The sequence below is a fragment of the Corvus brachyrhynchos genome, unplaced genomic scaffold (genome assembly GCF_000691975.1).
Source record: "Corvus brachyrhynchos isolate BGI_N302 unplaced genomic scaffold, ASM69197v1 scaffold152, whole genome shotgun sequence".
NCBI classification, from domain to species: Eukaryota; Metazoa; Chordata; class Aves; order Passeriformes; family Corvidae; genus Corvus; species Corvus brachyrhynchos.
The window spans coordinates 3,235,073-3,251,479 of record NW_008237447.1 but is presented as its reverse complement, the minus strand read 5'-3'; the positions used below and the strand labels follow the sequence as shown (position 1 = coordinate 3,251,479).

The 16,407-nt window shown below is 37.3% G+C and overlaps 1 protein-coding gene across 1 annotated transcript in view; it reads left to right on the top strand.

Annotated features, from left to right (window-relative positions):
- Positions 1 to 16,407, top strand: part of CADM2 (cell adhesion molecule 2) — a 212,297-nt gene that overhangs the window by 24,477 nt on the left and 171,413 nt on the right. The window contains exon 3 of the mRNA XM_017731426.1: positions 12,095 to 12,244. Within this exon, the coding sequence (XP_017586915.1) occupies positions 12,095 to 12,244 (150 nt within the window). The remainder of the gene's footprint in view (positions 1 to 12,094; positions 12,245 to 16,407) is intronic.

The window sequence follows — 16,407 nt, the reverse complement described above, 5'->3', positions numbered from 1 at the left end:
CTCGCTCCACCACGCGCTGCATGGGGCTGGGTGGGCACCGCCGCACCTCGCTCTGCTGCCGACACTGCAGATCGCGTCGCTCCGCCCGCGGGAACTGCCTCGCTGCTGCTCAGAGAGCACTTGGTCCATGTGGGCGAGGCCACACGGTCCCTGAGCCAGGCTTCCCTTCACCAAGACACAGCTGACATTGCTCAAGAGTCTCAGTAATTAAATAATATTCACGAAAATATTCTTCCATCGGCGTATATTTTGATTCAGAAATTAGCTGTGTCCAAATGGTCTTCCAGAAGTCTTTGGTAAGAATCAAATCCCAAGAAACACAGAAAAAGTTCTTAAACAACCATGCCAGGAAATGTCTCAGTTCCTTTTGATCTTGAATTAAGCTAAAATTTACAAATCATTGTTCAAGAATCTTTTTAAATTTAAGATAAATGTCCATATGCAGCTTGGAGAGAGCCAAGTCTTTCCACAGTTCCTCCGTAACTTAGAGATGGAACAGCAAAACAAAAACAAGAAGAGAAATCCAGAGTTTACTCACAAATCAGTCGCTGTCCTTAGCGATTGGGGATTGTTCTGCTCACATTATCAACCATTTGTTACAGCAGGGATACTGCAACACATGTAACAGACAATGAGGCCCGTGGAAAAGAAATATATATGGACAGATTCTTGGTAGATGTTTCAGAGATGGTTAGTTCTTCAGTCGCATGGCTGGGGCTCTGCTGAGGAACTGCTGCAATCACGGGACCCGAGGGTCCTTGCCCGCGCAGGGGAACACAAAACAACCAATGGGGAACGAGGCTGACCAGGGGCAGGGAAACCCCGTGCCTCCTCTGCCCAGGGCCCTTCTCCCAGGACCACATGGCAGGGGGGGAGGGTCCCAACAAATATGATTTTAAGGAAGACAAAAAAATTTCCCAAGAAAGATGCCGTTTTCTATGAAAGTAATTGATTAATAAAGTTATTCTGTCAGCCTGTTGGACAGAAATTAAGCTTTTTTGTTAAAAAAAGATGACTATTTCAGCCCAGAAGACACTGAAGCTAATGCTAGTACTTCTTGTGGAAATTCAGAAGTCACTTCTGAGTTCCTGGTTCTGCCATTGGCTTCACACAGGTGCCCCTGTCCTGTCCCTTTCTGTGCTTTCTGAGGAGTCAGAATTTAATTGGGTCATGAGAGAGGAATAATGAATGCCTATATCTAAAAATATGCTTCATAAATGCATAAAGTAAAGAAATCTGGAAAACTTTTTTTTGTCTGATTCCTTTTGTTAAACCAAATTATTACCTTTAAGAGCAGTAAGGGCAAGGATTTCAGACAAATATGATATTTGGGTTGAAACTTTTTATTCACAGACAACTTGAAATAACAGCGTCCATGTTGAATTCTCACAAATAAAAGGGATCCAAAGGTCACAATAAAAAAAGAAACAAGTTCTAGAATAAGAACTTAGAGATTTTGAATAAGAGACTGTTCCTACCACCCACTGTGAAAGTGAGGTCAAGTGATGAAAAAATAATTTTTCAAAAAGCATTTTTTGAGGACGGCTAGAGAATTCAAGAATATAATTTCCTTTAAATTACCATGAAATCATAGGAACACAGAATGGTTTCGGTTCGAAAGGACCTTAAAGTTCATCCAGATCCAACGCCCTGCCATGGGCAGGGGCACTTTTCACTAGACCAGGATGCTCAGAGCCCCATCCAACCTGGCCTCGAACACTTCCAGGGATGGGGCATCCACAGCTTCTCTGGGCGACCTGTTCCATATTTTAAATTAAATTTTAAAAAAATTAAATTGTTCTCGTCCTAAATTCCCTTAACAGTTTCCCTTGTCACAGCCTCTACAATCTGTTAGGGGCACGGTGCTGAATGCAACTTGCGTTTAGGCATTTCTAAATTTGTACTGGCAGGGAAATAAAAGTCCATCGTATGAATGGATCTTTCTAATTAATATCTGTGTATTAACCTAAGGTTCAATAGCACAGCAGGGGAAGTTTAGGGATCTGTTTTAAAGAACCCAGGCTTATGTTCAGCTATGTGTGAGGAGCATGGCATTTGTAAATAACCCTCTTAGAGAGCACTGGAAAAAAATACAATCATTATACAGCACCACGTTCAGCAAAGCCACAGCAGCTTTTTCCTGTCTCTGCTGCTACATGGCACACATCCAGATATCTGCTGTACTAACATTTGCTCCTGGGAGGAGATGAAGAAAAAAGGGTCCATAAGGTTTCCATTGGCCTAGACAACTGAAACATCTGCTAGATTCACGAGCAGCTTGCTGGCCTAAGTCAGCAGGGAGAACTGCTGCAGATCAGCACTGCCATATCAATGGATATTTCATAGACCACAGGGAGGTAAAGAGAAAGTCAGGAGAGTATGTGATTTTATTTCAAAGTACACCGAAGTCTAATGCAGTTTTGCACAGAGTGATATCTAAATTGCGCAAAATTAGAGCCACATCTACCACTGATCTGCATGCAAGACTCATTAGGGAAATAGGTACACGGTAGAATAGCGGGATCCAATCCTCATCTTCTAATATCTGCTAACAGGAGCAATTCACCTGGTTCCCAGATGAAATTTGGCAAAAAGCAGTCACCTGAGAAAATATTCTCTTCACTGAGAAGGTTGCGCTGGAAGAAGCAGCTGTCTTTCTGAAATACAGATAGTGTTGTTGGAAGGGAAAGGGCTATTCTGTGTCAGGACACAGAGCAAGTGTTGAAGCAACAATGGGAGAGGATAGAGTGGAATACACGTCCTTGTTTGGTGTAAGCTGCCTTTCATTTTTGTAGGCCATGCCTGGCTTCTGATGCCTGAAAGTGCAGTCTGGCCTAAGTAATTTTGTTGTTTATAGTTTGGTGCCGCTTAGGCTCGAAAGGGCTACTAGAGTTGTATAAAGCAGTCATTCTCCAGACCAAATTCCTGTCCTTTATTTTATTGTGTAAACCAAAAGAAGGAAAATAGCCCATCAAGTACAAAGTCAGCTTTAAAACTGTTGTTTTGTACTTGAACTTTCATGAGCTTAAACAGAGCTGTGATCTTCTCTGCACGAGAAAAAGAGTCAAACATCAAAGAAGGTAGATATCGACAGGGTGGGTGAAATCGTCAGTAGTGAAAACTTTGTGAATATACAAATGGTCACAAGTGGAAAACACTTTATTAATCGTTCTGACTTCTGCTCGGTGAGAATCAGAACTGCTTTCTTCAGGGACCGTTCCCAGTTGGCCAGGATGTGTTTAGGTATTGATCAACACAAGGTCATTAAGGGAGTTCAGATCACACCATCTGCAGGCACCGTATTCCCACCTTTAAGACAGCGTTGCCTTTTGTGTGTAACAACACAACTCTTCAAAATAGTCTTTATATTTATGAAGGGGATTTTTTTGGAAAGTATGTTTGATTTGTCCATACTTTGTTCCAATGACAGAACTCAAAGATCTGACTTCCATATATTGATCCTCATTTACTGCTAGGATGGTTTTATCAGGAATGTTTACAACTACAGAGTATTTCACTGAAAAACAGCACTGATTTGGTAGTCAGAACAGATAAGTCTCTGGCCAAAACCTGTTTTTTCCACCTTTGCTTTTTTCTTCATTTACCTTTGAGGATGACATGTCACCTGAAGCAAACTGAGCAGTGAAAGTGTTGCAAGTCCAGGTAGCAAGGATTTATTTAGTGTACTAGTGCAATGACAGGTGATTCTTATTCAAACTTGTTTCCAAAACAGAGGCAGGTGGTAAGATCAGTGTTTAAATGTTCTAGTCTAATTAAAATACACTGAAGTAAAAAGAATTTAAATTCGCAGAAACAAGCTGTGGTTTAGTAGCAAATTTATCACTGTTCTTTCTGGGCATACATGTGTAAAAATATACACAATATGTGTTTACTTATATTTTAACAAGAATTAAAGCTACTGTGTGGGCAAATACTAAGGCAAACCTAGAACAGTTTTAATTTTCACTTTTGCTCAGCTGTTCAGTACAGTGAAAAGTTTAAGCTTCCATTTAAACACAGGAGGTTCCATTTGGTGAGTGAGCTTTTGCCATGGGTGTTTGTAACTAACAATAGGCAGTTCAGTTATGGTGCATTTTTGAGGATCTCTGAATGCTTTTTGAGGTTACAAACATTCAGACAACAGCACTTCTTGGAGCTGATTTGTATAGTTGCCTCTTCCTCTGTCTTTTAACTTCTCTTTGAATGACATTTCAGAAGTTGGTGAGACAAAGTTAAAAGTGGAAGGATTTTAAATCTTGGTTGTGTTCTGCTCAGATAGAAAAAGTGGTCAAACAGAGAACAAAGATGAATAGGTACACAATAAAAAAGTTCTTGCCAGGTGGGTTACCTGCATGTTGGACTTCAAATACCATAATTTGTCTTTAAGGATGAAGGAAGGAGAAAAAGTGTATTCCTGAAGAGATGCAAGTATATTTTCTTTTATAGAAATCAATAGCTGGAAAGCCTGAGAGAGCATTTTTTCCAATAGATCTGAAATTTTTCACAAATGGGGGAAAGGAAGTCATGAAAGGGGTTGTAGTAAAATGAGCAGGAAAAAAATGAATCTACTGATACATTTTTTCTTCTTTGTGTAATTACCTTTCTGTAGAATGTTTGATATGGAAAAATGAAAACCAAAGTATTTTGATTTTTCTGAAGAAAAACTGTTTTCTTTTAATACTGGGTGAAAAGTTAATATTTCTAATAATACCAGTCCATCTTTTCCTCTAACCAAAATTTATTCAATTATTTTGGAATTCCTAGTAATTTCCCTCTTCTTTACACATTACTTATTTTCAATAATAGTATTATTTTCCAAAGTATTTTCTCCCGGTATTAACGCTAAACGCTTTTATATATGCCCAGAGTATTTCAAACCAGGATTAAAACAGAGGAGAATTGTGGGAAAGGCTGTGATTGGGCTACTGAAGTATCTGAGAGATTAGCACAGGTATCTCCTTGGAGCATTGATGTGTGAAGTAAGAAAGCGCAACTATTCTCATTTTGTAGATTAGGAATAAAAATGTGGTGACAATGAGGCCCAGATCCTCAAAGAAGTTAAAGTGTCCAATTCCTTACTCTTCATGTTAGGATTGGATGCTGTCCTGCTTTTAGAGAAAAAGGACTTTTCAATTCATTAAGGCACAAAGAATTGAGCATAATGCTATAGAGTGAAAAGTGACACAAAGTCTGAGCCGTATTTACAATTATGAGAACCAGAAAATTCATCAGTTTGTTGTCACATTTGTGGGAAGATGAGGCTCACTTCAATTGTGTTTGGATTTGTAACTTTCTCAGGAATGTAGAGTGGTGGAGGAGAATGCCTTTTAATAAGTAATAACTGAATAATGTCACTGGATACTCTTCTCCATTCACAAGCAAATAATACCATGGTGATAGCCTGAAAAGAGTAAAAAATAGTCACTTATCCAAGGTTCCTAGGAAACAGCACTGTTTGTGCCTACTCTTGTTACAGCGGGGATGGGGGGAGACCCCAACATACTCTTTTTTATTTTTTTCCCCCTGTTGTCTCTCTCATGCTTTTTCCTGTTTGTCATTGTGGAATAATTCTACTTCAATATGTTTTTTGGGTTTTATTCCAAATTTATATCTGCAATCTTTTTCACTGTAATATAGTCCAAGTTAATCATATTTTGAGTTAGCTGTTGGTTTGGAAACATACACCTGAAACACAGGGAGTGAAGGAAGGAAGGAAGGAAGGAAGAAGAGGCTTCTTCCTTTTCTTTTTTTGCTGTCAGACATAAATTCTATAGTCTGAAATCAGAGGCTGTATTGGTTCACTCTTGTCCTTTGCCTTTGCATTATTTTAGTATTGCTGAAACATTTAAAAAGGCTCAGTGAGCTTGAATGCACAGTCTGGGGGTAACAGTTATTCTCTGCATCATTTCTTCTCTCTCTCCTAAACCTGTCATTCTGCAGTAAGTTTCTGCAGTGTTCTCATTAATTCCAATGTTCTCTGCAAGAGGTTTTGTTACTGGAGTATGTAGCAGTTATTAGAGAACACAATTTTGTTTGGTTTGTTTCTTTTTTTAAACGATGTTTCTTCAGTGAGCAAACAATTTAAGGGATATTTTCTCCGGGCATCAAATCAAAAAGTATTTACAATCTAGATATGGGACTAAATTATTGCTGTTTAAGATAGCAAGTTCAGAAAGGTGGATCCATCCAGTTAAGGACTCTCTGTACCAAATAATGCTCAGGAAATTCTTTTGTTCTTTAAAAATGCGGTGTGAATGCAGTTTAGCATGCAGGCACTTGCTCTATTGCCTCTTGAAATAAAGCAAAGCAGGTAGTTATGCATCAGGAGTTAAACTGTCTTTTTTAATCTGTCATCAATATTTTTACTGCTCCCTTAAGACTGTTCTAAGAAATTAAAAAAAAATTAGAGGCAACAAATCATGTAGTTTCTTCCTTCAGATTTTCCAGGACACTAACCTTCAATTTGGTATCCATGCTGGCAGCCTAGAGAAGCAGATTCATTCCCATTGCAAAGTTAGAAGAAGCACACAGTTGCACAGTAGTGCAGATCTCAGTTTATGCCTGCTGAAATGCAGTTCACAGTATCATTGCTCTTTAAATTAGATAAAGACAAGCTAATAATACTTTGTCTCCTTGGAGAGGTGTTTGCATTATTTCATATATAAATTAAGTGAGAAAGCCAGGAAAGTGATTCAGTATATTAGATGTTTCATCATAATGGCTTTTTTTTCCTAATGTTTTAGTTTCTTTACTAAGAAAGAAGGCCAAAATTAATGTATTCTCCCTACAGATGCAAGCTGATATTTGAAGTAGTAAGTTTCTTGCTCTTTCACCCAAATATTTACTCTGTTTTTGTTTTTAGGGCCTGGTCCTATTAAAATCAATATTAAAAATCAGACTGTTTTGAAAAAATAATTTGCTCAAGTTTGGGGGGTTTTTTTGGTTTTTTTTTTTTTTTTTATTTCCTCTGATACAGCTCTGCATTTTTATGGCCTCTGGTTTTGTCTGAGACCATGCTGTGGAGGTATCAAATAAAAAGCCCATGGCTTTGTGGTTCCGTGCAAGACTGAAAAGGATAAATCTCTGCTATAGAACTGTAGGCTCTACTTTTTCCCTCTTGCATGCTGATAAACTCTATTTACCTCACAGGGACTCTGGGTAGCCAGGCCCTGTGTAGAGCCAATGTGCCAAAACACTGATAATTCTCTGCATCTCTGTCACCTCTTTTCTAGGCCATCCTCTCTATCCACAACTTTTTTTTTTTGTGGCTCTCTGATGCACAGTGGTATGAGTAGGCAAAGCTTGCTGCACTGATGCTGTGCTCTTAATTGATACTGATACACTCTTAATTTGTGACATAACTGTTTACTTTCCAAAAAGAGACCTTTGTAGAAACAAAAGTAAAGAGAGGATTATGTTTTCTCAGTGCTCACAGCCACCTAGTCACATTTATAATTAGCCTGGTAAATTGATTAGAATGTATCACCTAAGCGTCAAGTGGAAGTGTTGAACTCATTAAAGAGCTTTCATTGTAATTGCTAAAAGTAAAAAAACAAAAAAATACAAAGCCACAAAACCAAGCAAAAAACCTAACCCAAACATAAACAAAAAACCTGAAATGAACTCACATGATGAATGTTTACAAACTGGACCAAATAATGATAATTATTCTACGTAGACTTGTCACACACTGAGATAAAAATCAGTGTTAAATGTAAAAGCAGTTTAGCCATGATTTTTGGGTGGGAAAACAAAAAAGAAAAGCCTTTCTTGGCAAGAACCAGCTTGTGGCTAATGAGATATGAGTGTTGGTCCTTCACAAAGCATTGCAGGAACAACCTGTGATAGAATATACTTAACTATAGCTCCATCTAGTCCAAATAGCTGAATACTTTTGCTAACAAAGCTAAAATGAGCAGAGGGGCTGGAATACAACATGATGATAACAGTGTCTCGATGCAGCCGCCTTTTTTCAGTAATTTCATTGCTTGTTGTAATTTACCTTTGCAAAACCTTGTAGTGTTTTCCTTTTCAGATGCAAAGGAATTAATAATGTGGACCATCAGTAATTTTTTTTTTTCATCTCTTTATTAGTGTACTCCATACAGGCAGTAAAATTGTTTGTCCTTGCTCTAGATTTGATTGAGGAGCAGAATGTAATTTGATATACTGTAGTGGATATACATATATATATGTATATATATATATATATAGATAGATATAGATATAAATATATATATATATGTGTGTTTGATTGACTTGACCTGCTGGTGGAGGTTAGAAATGTCATTCCCAGCCATTTGTAGGGAGGAAAGCAAGTAATCTGGATGGGTAGCCCTGTCTTTAGCATCTGAGTTGTAGTCTTTATCTCAATTATACTTGTCAATCACCTCAGTTAATAGTAAAGTAGGAAATAAATTGTACTGAACTTACCTAAAGAGCTGTGTCCAGTGCAGCGAAATATAGGGATGTGTAAGTAAGAGCTACAGGAGAACTGGAAGAGAAAAGGGAAAAATCCCAGCCCCGTGGTAAACCTTTAGTCATACCTGGGTCTGACCCTCAGGTCAAGAGGATTAATTTAGGTGTGCAAACAGGAATACAAAAAACTGGTAGAGAAGTGGCATCACCTTTGTATTTTTGCCTTCTGTGACTGCAGCAGTGGGACTTCCAGGCCTGGGCTGCACACTTCAGAAAGAAGAGGACACATGGAAGAGGGCACAGAGAAGAGCCACAGACTAATTAAAGGATTGGAAAAATGTCATCTCTGCAGAAAGACTTGGGAGCTCAATTTGTTTAGATTATCAAAAAGAAGGTTAATGGATGATTTGATCACAGTCTCTAAGTGCCTACAGGAGAAATTTGATAAAAGAGGGCTCTTCTGAGCAGGGGAAAAGATTTAAGAGCCAGTGGAAGCTGGATGCTATAGTGAGACAAATTTAGAGCAGGGGTGAATTCTGTGGTTTTGTTTGAGCAATGAGGACTGTTTCTCTCTGAAATAAGTTACTGAAGGGCCATAAATTTTCCATTACTGGGCTTCTTAAGCCAAGGTGGAATGAATGGTTTTGTTAGAGGACATTAACAGAAACAAGGCCTCTCCCACAAAATACTGTGAGATCCTCAGGAACCAGAGGCAATCTTCAGTGGCATAAACCACTTCTTTGACATTTTAACAGCTGTGTTAAAAGGCATGATGCTAATGTTTTCTTTAGTGTTCACCTGTTTCATATAGGGTTTTACCACCTCCTCCAGTCCTTCTGGATCCAAAGTGCCTTCTTTAGTATCCCAAGTTAGCTGCAGATACAAACACTAAAGTGAATCTCATGAGTTTTTCTTTGTCTTAGTTTTCCCATCACTTACTAGTATTTTTTGTCTTCATTAAGAGATGTGCAGTACCCTTTCATTCGGACTTGCTTTATCTAGTTATCTCTGTCCTGTACAGGCTCCCTTCTTTATACTTGGGCTACTTTCCATGTTAAATGTCTCCTTTTCTCTGAACCTCTTCTCCACTCCAAGCTTCCCGTGAAGCTCTGTGCATCTTCTGCAGAACCACACAGATTCTCTGCTGGCAAGGGATAAGATGAACATTTTGGTCTTCTTTTTATATGCTAGATTAATTCTTGTTTCCAAATAATTAGCAATCACTGGGGTGGCCAGAGAAAAGAAAGTTCCGACTTCTTCAGGTTATGGCATCTGCAGTTTCTATTTATATGGTTGATCAGAATAGTTTATGTACTGACCAGAGATGAGTCTGTGACTTGGCAGTCAGTAACAAATGATAGAGTGCATGTACACTGACACCTCATGATAAGAGCTGTAATACCAGACAGAGAATACAGGGTAATTATGGGGAGATCTCCTAAACTGTGTTAATAAGGTCCTAAATCATTACAGCAGGTTTTTTATTAAACTACCTCCCATTCCAGTTCTTTAATGTAAACGACAGATTTCACTGTGCTAATCTCTGGCACTAGGTTCTGTTTAATGCTTCTTGTAGGCAAAAAGTATTTTAGCCCACATAGTCTCCTATTCACAGCTCATACTTTAGAAGGTTATTTCTTTGGTGAGTTGCCTGTAATTTAGTGGAAGTAACAACAGGCTGTGTGCATTTTTCTGGATTTTAAAAATTCTAATTTAAATGATAAGCAATTTATGCAATATCTTGAGGTTCCTTGACACATTGGAATTGAAAGAGGAGAAATGGAAGGAAATGACAAATCTTTTCTCTTTTCTTTTTTCTTTTTTTCCATCCTTGTTTATTATTTTTGTCTCATCGTTGTATTTCTCAATGTGTGGTTTTCAAGAAGCAGGGTTTGATTAATGAAGTGTCAGATACAGAGGATGTCATGAGAATTTTGGCATTTATTATTTGCAGCATTTAAATTAGCCATGGTATTTTTAGTATTCCTTATTTTTAATTTACTATGTCTGTTATCCTGTTGATAGTAAATACCCTCTTACAGTAAATATCAGTACACAGTAAATCTTGATCTTTAGACAACTGTAGTTGATATTTATTCAAAAATTATAATAGTTATTCAGATTTGCATTTTGGTGGAAATATTTTATTTATTTCACTGATGGGGGTGCTTATGTTCCATGTCTAAGGCCATCGGGATTATTTCACATAGGGAAATCAAAATCTGGCTAGAATTATGGTTTTGGCAATATCAGTAGGTCAAATAGAAGTTCAGTTGTTAATCTTTTATTTAGTACTTCCTTACTCTGCTCCTCTGCAAACCTGTATCCTAGACAATAGATTTCCATATTGCCATGCTTTTATATTGAAGACACGTCTCACTTTAACTTGTTTGGGAACAACTCTGATGAGAGGCACTAAAATAGGATGTTTCTCTGAGGGTTTTATGCTGGATTTATGATTCTGTATTGTATCATTAATGGGTATTGTATTTATTATATCCTTGATGCACTTATGACACGTCTACGAGCTTGTTCTCTCCTGTAGGACTGTAGAGAGATTTTTAATTCCTGACACATCCCACTTGAGCGTCAGTCTTGGCATTATACTTCTTATGCAAGCATCTCTACCTACTCTTCAGTGCTTCTTTTAATAGAACCTGTGTAAAAGAAGGAGAAGAAAGAAGCATACGTTTCATTTAGAGTATTGGGTTGCCTTTCTTTTGCATTGTACCCTTAAATAAATAATGTATCTCCTAGATAAAATTCATACATTCAGTGATGTGTCTTGTTTATTATTGAAGGTTTTTTCTTTCCCCACCCATGTTAAAAATCACTTCCATGGTTTTGTGCTCCCTTCTTGCAGTCCTGTTTGTCAGAACGTGTTGTGCTGTTTGACAAGAGGTGTGCTATTCTCACACTACATAAACACTTTAGCCTAACTGTGCCATTGAAAATGCTTGTGATTCAAGAACCTGACTGATACTGCTCCTGCATTGTGTAGAGGCATTTGGAAATCTTCCCAGTGACTTTTCAGCAAGCACTTAATGTGATTCATAATGCTCTGGGATAGAATCACAGATGTGAAAGAGACCTACTACATCATCTCTTCTGTTTTCATATGAGATCAGGTTATATTCCCCCAACAGCATATGCATCAAGTATTAGATTCACACTACATTTGCTCTCCAACAACTTTCCAAACCTGACACAGAAAACATCATCCTGAGAGGCCTTTAAAATGTATAAAAAGAAACAGAGAGTCAAGGTTGCCCCGTCCCTCTGTTTTAAAAACTCTGTGGATTTTTATGTTATGCTTTCAGTGATGTTTTCAACAATGATTTAACTATATTGCTTGCACTGAGATATCTTTGGGTATGTCTGAGGAGATAAAATTGCAGAGTATTTCTTTGGAACTAAATAGTTACGACTTGGGGGGTGGGGGGGAATCCTTTTTTCTTAATTCATCTCTCTGTTTCTCAGGTACAGAGAATATATTGTAAATGTAATTTAAAAAAAAAAAAATTATACTACCTTTCTTTGGTCAGACTAGATCACACTGAATTCCAGGTCTGTCATCTGTGGGAAACTGCTGCAATAAATTCAATCCTATAACTTAAATATTTTCTTTTTTTTCTCTTATTCTCTTCCTTTCTGCATCCCATCCCTCCCTCCTCAGGCAGCCAAGGGCAGTTCCCACTCACACAGAACGTCACAGTTGTTGAAGGGGGAACAGCAAATTTGACCTGCAGGGTCGATCAAAATGATAACACCTCCCTCCAGTGGTCAAATCCAGCTCAACAGACACTGTACTTCGATGACAAGAAAGGTAAATTATTTCCTGAACTCATGCTTCTGCACCGTTTTTTTAATAAGAAAGAAATGTTTAAAACCATTTCTCTTTGCTACTCTAATGTGAATGTATTTCCTATATATCCTAGGACTAGATGTTTTCTGTTACAATTATTATATGATTGTTTGTTGTGGTTTTTTTTTTTTGACTGGGGTTCACTGAAATACTATCTTGCACATTACAGTATATTTAAATTATTAAAAGGAAAATAACAGGATTAGAAATTCTTATTGTAAGATAATTTGGAAAATGCTGCAAAATATCTTGGTAGAGAATTTATGGGTGGCAAGAGGTGGCAAGAGAAGTAGTATCCCATAAAACTTGTGACTTGTTTTTATTGGTGTTATGCATAAATATGTATTCTATATATTTTTACATTTGCGTATATAATCCCATAGTTTGTTTCTGGTGTACAGCAGTCTGGTTGTTAGTGAAATGCACAGTTGCTGTGGTAGGTGTTCTTAACAGCTAATAGAAATACTTGTATTTTGTGTCCTGATGTTTCCAATGTTTCCATGCACAGATTTTTTAAAATTTTACTTAAATGGGGGAAGAGAAAAAGACAGGAAAACATCCATTCCTTACAAAAAGAAGGACATTATTTTGCAGTGGTATATATTTCTAGACATTGATTTGAACTGAAAAATCATTGAGTTTTACATAATAGAATGCTAATGTAAAGATTACACTAGATTCTGTAAAGAAATTTAAGTTAGGAGTAATAAATTCATCACTTGCCTTTAAAAAATGTGAAAGCTTCGGTGTTGATTTCAGTGCTACAGAAGTTCAACAGTTATACTTAATTCTGGTGCTTGAATTTATTTTGAAAGGTGCTCCATGCTCTAGAACATATTTCAACAAGTGCAGTCATTACTCCGCTTAAAATAAAAGAACTGATGTCCAAATGCTCTGCTGAATGATTACAAGACTTTAAAACACCTTGTAGGACTGAAAGCGCTTTGTGGATCCGTGCACTTCAATAGAGGAGAATCTAAAACCTGTCATTTTATACCTGCAGAAGCTGCAATCAAAATATGTTTTTTTACTATTAATATAATAGTTGAATAGATTCTCTTGATGGTGTTGAAGTGGTTCCTTTCTCTTTTATCTAATTTCCTGTAGCGTGTAATCATTTGATTTGCAATTTCTTTGAAATCATAAGTACCTTTTGAATGTAGGATTGAAGATGAGAGGTTTATAAGGTGCAAACTTTGCAGCTGTTAAGTCCTGTGCTGTAACCTTTGTCCACATGCACCCCTTTATTTTAGCTGTAGTCATTGGTGATCTGGGGTGGGTAAGTAATGCCTGCAAAACTAAAAGCAGAGAGACGTTGTCTACTGATAGAGCACATCAATACTCAGAAAATCTATATCTTTTATAAAATAAGTGACATTTTAAAGGATGCTGAGAAGGACGTGTGAGGACTGAAAATACATTAATTTGAGCATTGTAGCCATTTTGGTGTGAATTGAATTTTCTGTGTGGTTTAGCTAAATCTTTACTTTTACAACAAATAATTGAAGTCTGTATTACTTTTTAATATAATGAATTAAAGCAACAGAATTTGAATGGCATGCAGAGTAGTAAGTACTAGAAGCAATTTATATTCCCCACAGGAAATGTGCAGAGCTGAAGTGTGTAAATTTAAGGGACTGCAGTCTTTATTGAACTTTTAGCTTGTCCCAAGACTTGGAGGAATATTTGATGATTAATTTTATGGAGGAATTACTCTGCATCTATTGCACATGAAAACGTCTTCAGGTCCTTTAGCTGGAGATATTAAGTCTTATGTTGGCAGTGGTTTGCACTCTGTGTGATATTTCCAGTCTCAAGTATACTGAGAGGAGTGAGCAGTACATCCAATTCCTGCATGGAAAACATTCTGCCACTTCTGAAAGTGAAGTTACAGCTTTCACTGGCAGTTTTTCCTGTTTGTATGTGTATGGGTTCATAAGAGTAAGAAAGACATTCCTTTCACATGCCTTTGATGCTTGCATTATTGAGCCAAACTGGAGAGAGGTATTTATTAGTGGTTTTGTCAGGAAATGATGGCAAGTGAAACTGTAAAGGCTTCCCCTTTTTTTCTCTCCTTGTTTCCCACTTCTCCCAGCTAGGCATACAATTTGGCTATAAAAAAAGCAGCTTTCTACTAGAACCAGTCATTGCATTTAATTTATTGAGAGCAGTGCCTCTGCCAGAGTCTATTCAAACCTGTCTCTTATTGTTAGCCAAAACCAACCTCCAGGTCTTATTTATCCTTTCAACACCATGAGCATTGCTTTTTAATAGCTGTGCTTTGCAAACTCTGAAAATTAATGGAAACTTGAACAGCCATAGAGTTATGTTCTGTGTAAAAAACAGAAGCTCAGACAAGGTACGTCACCAGCAGCCTTTATATCCGTCAGAGCTGAGTAACTCTGGGTGTTGCCATGTTAGGAAATAAGTCACATTTGCTTACTTTGAACTTTACTTCCCTTCAATAGGTTATTTTCTACTTATACGAATGACACATGTGGGAATGGGAGCATATTTCTTTCATGTCTGGAAGCATAACACAAATTCAAGAAATCTTTTTGTTGATAGCTGTATATTTTAATAATTATGAGAGAGTCAAATAGTAAAGTGAAGGAACGTGTGTAAGTATCAAAAGAGGGTTGAGAGTGCAGCAGAATATGAGGGAGATGAGAGTTGTCATTGTATATAATAATTAAGGTTAGAAAAGACCTTTAAGGTCATAAAGCCCAGCCACTGACCTTAGGACCACCACCATATGGTGCAAGAGGTGCCAAAAATAGAGCAAATTGTCCATGCAGTGAAAAGCCCTCCCCGCTGGATTGTCCTTGGCAAGACCCATTCTGTGTTCACGCTTCTTTCTCAAACAAGTTGGTTCCTCTGTCTTGCAAAGCCATTTTTTGACCAAAATAGAACTTCTTGCAAAAAAGGGAGAAAGACTCAGTCACCTGTGCCTTTCATATTTCTGTGCCTTTCCTCGAGGGGTTAATTATTAGTCTCCAGTTTATTAAAAATGGATGACGTATGTATTATGAAGAGCACATTCATGTAATTTTGCACTCTTCTGAGCTGTGGTGCAGTCATTGACATTGAAGTTAGGAGTCATCCTTCCTTTTTCTGTTTTAGGTATTTTAACGTACAGAAATGCAATGAGCCAAACACACTAATACCAAAACCACATTACTAAAATTACTCTTCTCTTCCCCTCACATACTGTCGTGGCCACCTCTTTCTAAGTACAGATTTTTTTCTCAGTTAAGAGGATTTTGTGGCTAGTAAAGAACACTTTCATCCCAACCTTCACACCAATTTAATATTTATTTAATATTAATAAAGGAGACAAGGACTATTTTTAACTTGGGACATTTCTGGCACTTGGCCTTTACAGCCTTAAAGTGATATAGACAGAAAATTAGGAGTGCCTTGTTTCAGAAAAGGCAACGCTGTGGATTTAGTGAATGTGAAATCACAGTTCAGAGGTTGTTTCCAGGTCTTCATCACTTGCAATAGGTGGTTTGGTTTTGTTGTAAATTTAGGCCTAAAATGTGTTTGACTCGTTGAGGTGATAGGAATAGGGAGAGGAAATAAATCCTATTTTCTTACAGGAAATTAAGTTGTAGTTTTATTTTAGTATCTAACCAAGGTGAAACTGTTGCTTCCCTCCAACTCTTTCTTTGATACTCTAAAATATATTAAGATTTGAAATAACTTTGTCTTTTTTATTATTCTAATGCAGAGTAGCTAAAATATATGAAAAAGAAATGTTTGATGTGGTGAACTTGGTCTCATTGATGACCTATCTCCTTGCTGTCCTTTTTGGTACTTCTATCTTTTTCTGGTTCCTCTACCTCAGAAATTTGTATCAATACAAACTTTGTATCAATTTGATTTTTAATTCTTTCTCTTTCATTTGAAACATCAAGCTTTTACCTGAAAGTAAAAAATACTGTATTGAATAAGTGGATACATGTTCTTAAATGTTAATAAGCTTAACAACAGGGTCTCCAGCCCCCTGTGCTCCACCAAGAGAATTTTAAAGATTGTGTCTTCCTTAAAAATAGGAATTCACAACTCACCCTAAGCAAGTTCAGATTCTCTGGAAACAAATGCAAATTGCATGCTGCACT